The 9,906-nt window shown below is 50.1% G+C and overlaps 1 protein-coding gene across 1 annotated transcript; it reads left to right on the top strand.

Annotated features, from left to right (window-relative positions):
* Positions 1-236: 236 nt before the first annotated feature.
* Positions 237-1,102, top strand: LOC128883127 (uncharacterized; the record flags this gene model as incomplete). The annotated part of the gene is made up of 1 exon (XM_054135131.1): positions 237-1,102. A coding segment is annotated over exon 1 (866 nt), but the record flags the coding sequence as incomplete, so codon positions are not given.
* Positions 1,103-9,906: the final 8,804 nt, after the last annotated feature.

Below are 9,906 nucleotides of genomic sequence, written 5' to 3'. Positions count from 1 at the left end.
GACCTGGGCAGGCCAGCCGACCACCGGCTCGGGGCCAAAAAATGTGCCCCTCCGCCGCCAAAGCCGGGGAGGAGGGCTCGCGTGACGACCCCGAGTTCGGGCGAATCTACGTCGGTCAATCGACCGGCGGCAGATGCGCCGGCGCTGGCGCCGGCTGAGGCGCTGCGGGCGAGATCGCCTGCCGCGATGGAGGGAGGATCCGGCCTGGGGGAGGCCATGGACATGGCCTAAAGTTCATGCCCCCGGTCCGGATCCTCCAAGCCAACCTCAACCACTCGGCCAGGGCGCAGGACTTATTTATCCACTGCGTGGCCGAGTTAGGTGTGGGTTTGGCGGTCGCCGCGGAGCCATACCGCGTCGCCGACCGCCCGAACTGGGTGGCCGACGCGTTGGGCTCCGTGGTGATAGTGGACAGCGACACCGCGGCCCTCCGCGTGTTCGCCCGCGGCGACGGGTTCGTCGGGGCGGAGTGCGGCGGCCTGGCCCTGATCGGGGTCTACGCTCCTCCGGGTGCCCCCCTCGCGGCGTTCGAGTGGCTGCTGGACGGGATCCGGGACGCATTGTCCCGCTCTCCAGTAGCCCGAACGCTCGTGCTGGGCGACTTCAACGCCAAGTCCACGGCGTGGGGTGGCCCGGCAACGGCCGAGAGGGGTCGGGCGGTGCTGGAGTGGGCAGCGAGCGCGGACCTCCGGCTGCTTAACCGGGGGTCCCTGAGCACGTGCGTGCGGTGGCAGGGCGAATCGATCGTCGACTTGTCGTGGGCGACGCCTGACGCCTCGCGTCTCGTGTCGGGATGGGGGGTAGCGGAGGAGGTGGAGTCCCTTAGTGACCACCTCTACATCCTTATGGATGTCTCCGCTGCCCCTCAGTACCATCCCGCTCGCGGACCCGCGCCGGGCCGACCGCCGCGCAGATGGGCGCTGAAGCGCTTGGAGAAGGACGCCCTGATGGCGGCCGCCCTCGCCGCGTCCTGGCCGGATGCCCCGGCTGGACCGGTCGCGGACGTCGATCGGGAAGCTGACTGGTTTCGGGAGTCATTGACGGCGGCGTGCGACGCCGCCATGCCCCGAGCCAAGAAGCTACCGAGGCGGGCCGCATACTGGTGGAGAGACGAGATTGCCGCGTTGCGTGCTACATGCAGCGCGGCGCGTCGTCGCTTCACGAGGGCCCGCCGGAGACGGAACCGCGACCCGGCGAGGGAGGCGGCGCTGTATGAGGTCTACCGAGAGGCCACGGTGGACCTCCAGCGCGCCATCAGGAGGGCCAAGGCGAGCGCCTGGGGAGAGCTCCTCGGGACTCTGGACAAGGATCCATGGGGGCGGCCCTACCGCATTGTGCTGGGCCGCATGCGCCCGGCCGCCCCCCCCCTGTCGCGGAGTCCCTCGACCCCCCCCCGTTCTGGAGCGTGTCGTGGATACCCTCTTTCCAGTAGATCCGGAGGAGGGTCCGCGGCCGCTCCTGCCGGCGGAGGCCAGTAACTGGTCCGCCGGCCTGGGGGTCACCGAGGGGGAGCTCGGGATGGCCGTCGGGCGAATGGTGGCCAGGAATACGGCACCAGGGCCCGACGGCATCCCTGGGCGGGCGCTTGCTTTGGCGCTGCGCGTCCTGGGTCCCCGGCTCAGGCGGCTGTTCGACGGCTGCCTAGAGTCGGGGCGGGTTCCGCTGGCCTGGAAGCAGGCCCGGATGGTCCTTATCCCGAAAAAGGGAAAGCCTGCGGATTCGCCCTCCGCGTATCGGCCGATCTGCCTCCTCGACGAGGCGGGCAAGCTCTTCGAGCGTGTACTCGCTGCCCGTCTGTCGGGGGGCCTGTCCGACGGGAGTATGCAGTTGGCTGACTGCCAATACGGTTTCTGCGAGGGCCGGTCGACGCTTGACGCGATCGACCACGTCCATGCCCTCGCGGGCCGGGCAGTCTCCCGGGGTGGGGTGGCGTTGGCGATTAGTCTCGACATCGCCAACGTATTTAACACCCTGCCTTGGGGCACGATCCGGGAGGCGCTCCAAGAACACGGAGTGCCTCCATATCTACGGGTCGTATTAGCCGACTACCTGTCGGACAGGTGGATCGAGTATCCTGGGAGAGGCGGGGTGCCGATACGTCGGAGGGTCAGCCGAGACGTGCCCCAGGGGTCCGTTTTCGGACCCCTGTTATGGAACTTTGGGTACGACTCGGTGTTGCGCGGGCTCCTCCCACCCGGTGTCTTTGTGGTCTGCTACGCAGACGACACATTGATCATCGCGGTGGGTCGGGATGGGACCAGGGTCCACAGGCTGGCGGAACTAGCGGCCGCGATCGTGGTCGCGAGGATCCAGGCTCTGGGGCTTCGGATCTCGCCGCAAAAGACGGAGTTGGTCATGTTTCATGGGCTACCTCTGACGCGGCGGGTCCCCCAGACCTGGATCCGCGTGGGTGATGCGGCTGTCCGAGCTGGACTCCGCGCAGCACTTGCTGGAGGAGTGCCCGGCCTTCTCGCGAGAGAGGCGGGCACTCCGCCTAGCTATTGGAGGGGACCTCTCGCTCTCGGCCGTCGTTTCGGCCATGGTCGAGAGCGAGAGGTCCTGGAACGCGGTGTCCTCCGGTAAACCCTCACCTCCTCCTGGCAGTCTGCCGCGTAGGGCGGCCCTGCACACGTTGTCGGCGAGCTCAAGCTTTGGGTTCGCCGACTGCGAGCAGGGTCGCTGGGCATGGGGGGGGTTCGTCACCCGACGCCCCCCCCCCACTCCTTTGGAACATGCCCGGCGCTTGCGGGGGGCCGTTGGCCCCATCGCGGCATATTTCCCTGTGGGTCGGAGAACAGATTACGCCCACAGTAATCCCTGCTTGTCGTAAGAGGCGACTAGAAGGGACAGGCGAGACCGGGGGCTGTGGCACCCTCGGTCAGGTGGGGAGGTATTCACTCCCCACCGGAGATGGCACTCCTCCCTTCGTTGGGGGGGAGAGGCGCGGGGGGGTACCGGTAGCGTTCGTAAGAGATCCCGGTGCCCCTCCCCAATGCGCCGTAGCCGGCCACCGTGAGGTTTTAGTGGGTATTCCCCTTGATATCAAATCAAGGGGCGAGTCCCACACTACCCCCTCCTTGTGAGGGGGCGTGCGTAAACGCATTTCCTCACGTAAAAAAAAAAAAAAAAAAAATGGTGATGGGGAGTATTTCGTTCCTCGTGTTGTTGCTGTTTTTGTTATCTATCTTCTTATGTTGGTTACTCAGGTTTTTGTTGTCCTTTGGGTTCTGGTGATTATGTGTTTTGTCATTTGTTTGTGTTAGTTTCGTTAGTGTTTTCCGCCTGGTTAGATCTCGTTCTGTATGGTGTGATGGGTTTTGCTTTGGTTTGTTGTTATGGGGTTTGAAATAGGTGTGTATTTGGTTATTTCTGGGTAGTTGTGTCGGTTGGTTGTCCCGTTGGTAGTTGGTCGGTTGTCCTTCGGTGTTGTTCGGGTGTGGTCGCTGGGGCTTGTTCTCTGTCGTGGGGACGTTTCATGTGGGAGGGGGTATGTTTGGGTGGGCTTAGGTGGAGGTGTCGAGGTTCGTGGAATAGGCCTCTAGTCAGTAGGGTCGCTTAGTCGCGCTTCTAGCTGCGTCGAGGGTTCTCTCCGATTCACTTTCTCGTTGTTTGATTTTGATATTGTGTTGCTTGTACTTTGTGTTGGTATGTTGGTTTTTTTTATATTTTTATTATTATTATTTTTTTTTATTATTATTAATTATTTGGTTCGTGTGGTTATTTTCGTTGTTATTTGTTTTAGCCTGTGTTGATAAAGGTTTGCTATATGATTGATTTTCTTTCTCATTTAGGGGTTGCGTGTGTTGATCCAGTTGACTTTGGAGCTGCGTGCAACGTATAGGCGATTTCACGAGGGTCTAGCTGTTTGCAGGTATGAGAGTGTGATTTTATTTGATATATGTTTGTTTAATTGGTTTGTTGTTAGTATCTGGGGGGTTTTGTATGTGGAGTTTTTTTTCTTTTTTTTTGTTATCAGTTATAGTTTTATCTTTTTCTTTTCTCTATTTTGTTTATATCGTTGTTGTTATTATGTTCGGGTGTATTTGTGTGGGGTTTTGGGTCATGTCGTATGATCCCCGTGGACTTGGCCTTGGTTGTTGTTGTATCCTAATGAGTTGTCGGGGTCTAAGTTGGTGTTTGTTTCGTCAGGTATTTCTCGCTGGGTGTTGCCTGACGGGCAGAGCCTGGTGTCTGGAGTTCAGCGTTCCACCTCCGTAGGTTGATAGGACTTGATTAGCGCGGCTATTCAGACGAGTTTTTGTACCGGATTTTACGCCCGGTTTTGGAGATTATTGTCCCTGAGGTGAGTGTTTATTGTGTTTTACTGGTGTGTCTGTGTGTGTTTTTTTTATTTTTTTTTTATTATTTGTGCGCGTCCTTGTCGTTGCTCGTTTTTATCGTGGTATTTTTGGGGGTCCATTGGGGTGTGAGGATTTATTTGTATGGATTTTGCTTGTAGGTGCATTGGTTTGTTGTGTCTGTTACCTGTTCCTATCTTGTTTATATGTTGGGTTTCCTGTTCCGATCCTTGTTTGTTGTTGTTGGTTTCTCGTCGTTTTGTGGTTTGTGTTATGTTTTGAGTCTTTTAATGCGTGGTTGGATGTGTTAGGTTTTGGTTCTCTGGATCTGGTATTGGGTTTTTTAGTTTGGGACTTGTGTCGTTCTGGGTTTCTTATTCGGATTTTGTCGTATGTGTTGTTATGTGTTTATGGTGTGTTCCGTTGGTGGTGGATGGGGTGTGTTGTATCGTGTTTGATTGTGTGTGTGGTTGTTGGGTTTCGTTCGGTGGTGTCTTGCATCTGTTGTTTGTTTTGGTGGTGGGTGGGTGTTTGTTATTGGTTGTGTTGGCTGTCTCGTCATTGGCATTGAGGTGTTGTGTTCGAATGTGTGTTGATTATTGTTGGGAGTTTCCTTGGTCAGTGGTTTTCGTTTTGTTGTCGATGTTGTCCGTCCTATTTGTCCGTTCGTTGGAGGGGTGGCTGTGTGGTATTATTCGTTTCTGGTAATGTATTTGGTGGTTTTATTTTATTTCAGGGTTGTTGTGTTGGTTTTAATTTTAGTTTTGTTTGTTGTGTTGTAGTATGTTTTGTTGTTGGTAAGTTATTCACGGTGTTGTAGGTTTATTTATTTATCTATACTGTCTGTGTGTCTGGTTGTGTATTACTATGATGGGGTATTTGGGGGTGTGGTGTGTGTTGTCTTTGTTCGCTTCGTTGTTGTGTTTAATGTGTGTGTTGGATTTGTGTTTATTGTTGGCTCGTTCGTGGTGTCAGTGTTGGTCATGTATGGGTATGTTATTATGTATCAGTTTTTGTTTGTTTATTTATTTGTTTTGTTACAGCTTTGTCGGGATGTCTGGTGAACAGCGACGCGTTATCATCAGCCACCAGCTATACCCCTTGGTATTGCCAACTGATTGTGTGCTGATAAGGGTGTTGGCGCTGTTGTTCGCGGTTTGTGAAGATCGGCGCGAGGATTTGTCCGTCGAGCATTATTTTGTGCGAAATTCAGCCCTGTTTTTGGTGGTAGGGAATGGTTTGACCCGGCGGCGGATTGAGAGTTATGTTCGATTCAGTCGTAGAAGCCTGTTGCGTGAGATTGTGGTTATCAGCGAGCAACGATATGTTAATCAGTTCTTATTGCGGATGTCTTGTACTCTGCCGCTGATACAGCCAGAGTGTTTGTTGCGGGGGATTTCACGCGCTTATCCCGGCAGTGGAGCTCGCGACTGGATCTCGTTGCGGACAAGTCCGCCGCCGGATGATGACCCTTGTAACGTGTCGGGTGCTTGTGATCAGGGATATTGCCTTGTTTCTATTGAGCATGTGGTTTCCGTACCTTATTCTGGTCTTCGCTTTGTAGAAGATCAGGATTTTGTGTTATCTTTGTGGGGGGGGCGGGGGGGGCGCTCGTAGAGTTTGCGCGCGGGGTGGATTCTATAGATTTTTGATTTTATTTTAGCTTTATGTTTATAGTATTATGTATGTGCTTTAGTTTTAAATTTTAGGTTTAAGTTATTGTAATAGGTTAGTGTTAAGGATTTTGTACCCGTATGTGCTTTGAGGTGGACGTTATATTGTTAGTGTATATTTCGCTATATTATAGTTCTCTGTTGTATTGAATAAATATTGTTATGAGTCTTATATTTCCTTTTGTCATTATGTATTTATCATTTACCCTTCTTCTTTTTAGTCGTTGGTGTTTCTGGGTCTTTGGTGTAGGAGGGAGGGGATGTTATTAGGTTGGGTTATGAGAGTCTGTGGTTGAGGTGGGTGGGCTCTAGTTGCGGTTTTGAGATCGGTTGAGTGTATATTTGTTGGTTGTTTGTTATTTATGATTCTAATGTCTGTTTGTTTTGTAGTTATTGTTGCGGTTGTCGTGATTGCATGCGTGGGTCGTTTTATACCATTCTAGTGGGGTGTTTTCGTGTCTGTTGTCCGATCAGATGTGGTTAGTCCTAACGTGTGGGTTTGTGGAGTTGGTTTGGTAGTATGTTCGTGTGTTTTAGGGAGGTATATTTGTATGGAGGTGTCGGGAGGCAGCTGCAGTGGTTCCTGACGAGTTGGTGTTTGTATATTGGTTTTTGTTGGGAGGTTACTTTTTTGTTATGTAGATTAGTGGTGTGATTCAGCAAAGTGTTGTTCTTGTGTGTTTGTTCGGTGATTGTGTATGTCTGTGTGTTCAGAATTTGATCCTTTTTGGGTTTTTCTATTGAGTATAGTTATGTGTTGTTTGATCGGAGGGATCTTTTTTGTGGTCTGTTTGTCTTGTTATTGGGTTGTGTTTTCTTGTTCGTGGTTTGAGCGTGTGGTGTGTTGTTGGAGTGACGATGTATGGGTATCGTGTTTGGCATGACTTTATGGTTCGTTTAGAGTTTGTGCTGTCCGTGGGAGTACTCATGGTGGAGTTTTTATTATTCTTTTTATTTTCTTTCTCGGTATTTGGAGGATTATTTATTGATGATTTGTTTTTCTTTTTTCTTTTTTTTGGGGGGGAGGCGAGTCGGGAGCTTGTTTGTTGGGGGTTGTTTTGTTGTGGGGGAGTATCGGTGAGTCTGGTGTTTGACGCGTGTGATAGGGATATTTCCGGTTCGGGCGTGTTGTTTCTGTATACGTTGTTTTGAGTGGAGTTGTTGGTAGGGTATGTTTCTTGGTGCTAATATTGGGGGTTGTAGGATAGGGGTGAACAGTTTGCTGGATTAGTTCGTCGGGGGGTGGAGTGCCGGGTATGGTTAGGGGTCTTGGCTTGATAGGAGGTTTGTCTGTGGTCAATGGTTTGGGAGCTTCTCTTTTTTAAGTAGACTAAGTGTGTGGTGTTTCGGATGGGTATGGATTTCGCTTGTGTAGGTGTTGGATATCGTGGAGTGAAGGCTGGGTGTTTGTTTTCCTCTCTTTTTACTAAGAACTGCATTTGTCATTTTCGTTACGTTTGGTTTTTTATGTGTCGCGTTGTCCCTGATCGGAGTGTTGGTTTGGGGATGTTCCGTTGAGTGGAGGAGTTTTGTGAGGGGTTTCCTTCTTATTAATTGAAGTGATTATTGTTTGTTTCAGTTTATTTCCTATCTTAGCCGGTCTTGCACGTTGGATTAGGATTTTGCCGTCTTCATTGATACCGTTTGGGTTTATTTATCACGTTATTGAGGTATTTATGGTTTTTTCTGTTTGTTTTGTTGTATTGGTGTATTGTTTTTAGTTTCACCCGTGTGTTGTTTAGTTGTTGATTTTGGCTTCGTGGTTGCGTATCGTGAGTACGTTAGTTGGTATTGTTTGTATGTGTGGTGGGTTTGTGTGTGTTGTTGTGTTCTATCTGTGAGTGTTTCCTGGGGCGATTACGTGGTTGTAGTGGTTGTTTTAGATTTGGGGCTATGAGGTATGATGAGCGTTTGTTAATATAGGTTCTTGTTTTGGGTCTTATTGGGGTGCTGGTTTTGGATTGTATTTTGTTACGTTAGTATTGAGATTGTTATTGATATGTGTTGTGTTTTCATAGAATGTCCGATTCCGGGAGGCGTGCTGATGCTGGTCCTTCCCATTCTGCGGGTGCTATGGATCCTTTTTGCCTGGATTCTCTCCGTGCTACTGTCGAGGGGTCTGCTACCCCCCCTGCTTCGAGGCCTGAGACCGAGTCCCCCACCTGTTGCATCGTGATCACCCCCAGACTCGGATCCGCGGATCCGATGTCGAGAATATTTATTCTGATTTATTTGTGCGGTCCGTGGAGTCGGAAGTTGGGGTGGTAATTGAGCGTTTTGGCCTCTCCGGTGGGGGTATGCTGATGACTGTCGATTCCCCAAAGGCAGTGGATTACATACGGGGACACGTGGAGTCTGGGCCAATTGGGGGGGTCCCCTTGCGGGTGGGGCTGCCGCTGATATTGAACGGCGCCTTCTTTTTTCAATGCGCATAAGTATCGCGGCAATGGTCGTATCAACTTTGTTAAAGCAAGTGTCGCGGGAGTATCCTCTCTCCGGGGCGATGTCGTGGACCCACGTTCGGGACGGAAGTAAATATGCCCGTGGGAAGGAGGTCTTCATAGAGATGAGTCCACGATCCGCCTAATGGTTAAGGCATCAGGGATACTCCCTCCAAGTTTGGAAGGGGACTGTTCGTCTTCGGTTTACACGTGTTAACGAAATATCCGGTTGAACTTATTTGTTTGTATTTTAGTGTATTATTATTTGATTTTTTATTAGGTTGTAAGTTTATGTATTATGTATGCGGTGTGTTGTAATGTATTAGTTTTATTCGCGGTTGCGGTTCCTGGTTTAGGTTATATTTATTTATTAAGTTTTTCATTGTTGGTATATATTATGTATTCCTGTGTGTGTGTGTGTGCATGTGTGTGTGTGTGTATGCGTGTTCTGGTTTGATTTTATAATCATTATTGGATGGATACTAAATATATTTCGTGTAACCTATTTGTGTATGTGTATTGTGAGTATGATTTTAGTTATGTAAGATTAGGTTTAGGTAATTGTTATTTAGGGCAATTTGGCCGATAATATAATTAAATATCTATATATCTGTATATCGACACTTTACTTGATTAGTTGCTACCTATCTGCTTTGTCTTTTCCTCTTCTCCCTCCTGTGGTTGGGTTTGTATGGGTGTTTCCTTCTCTTTTTTTTGGGAGGGGAGGGTTGGGTTTAAGGTTGTGGTGATGAGATCGGGTATTAGTTGTATTGTCGGATTGCGTTTATCCGCGCTTGGTGGCGTGGTTGGGGGGGTTTTGGGTCTTAGTTTTATTTCGATGGATGAGTATGTTGGAGGAGCTTTGATTTGAGAGAGGTGTTGTTATTGTCTGGTTTGTTTTCAGGCCTGTGTGTGTTAGTTTAGTTGGTTTGTGGTGTGTGTTAACTCATCGTTTAAGGTCCTGGGTTATGGGTGTTGTTTCTGTCTAGTTGGGTTCATCGTTGTTGTTGTTTAAGTGTTGTTGGACAGGGGATATTTGTGGAGGAAAGGGAGTTATTAATGTTGGATTAATTCTGCATTTTGAGGCGTTGTTTATGTGAAATTTGGAAGGTTTGTTTAATGATGTTACTTGAGTATTTCGGGTATTGGGTGGTGCATTTGCAGTAGTTGTGTGTTTATTGGGAGTTTGAGGTTTGTTCCTGTCGATAGGGTGTCTGCTCATTTTTGTGAGAAGATGTGGCGATTTTTAGCGGAGTATTTATCTTGGAGTGAAGGTTTTCCTAATGTTGGTTTGTTGGGTTTTACACCAGGATGTGGCTTGCGTGTGGTGAGATGTTTGATTGGTTTCCTGTGTTGGTTCTTGTCTCTATATTGTGTTCGTTGGTTGTACTGTCCGTGTGTTTTGGGTTTTTATGTGTGTTGTTATGTCTGTATTTGGTTGTCTTGTGGTATATGTTGTTGGGGGGGGGGGGGGGGCGTTGTTTGGGTGATGGG

This window comes from Hylaeus volcanicus, unplaced genomic scaffold, assembly GCF_026283585.1.
Source record: "Hylaeus volcanicus isolate JK05 unplaced genomic scaffold, UHH_iyHylVolc1.0_haploid 12206, whole genome shotgun sequence".
Taxonomy (NCBI): Eukaryota; Metazoa; Arthropoda; class Insecta; order Hymenoptera; family Colletidae; genus Hylaeus; species Hylaeus volcanicus.
The sequence above is the reverse complement of the archived record's forward strand: the minus strand, read 5'-3'. Positions and strand labels throughout refer to the sequence as shown.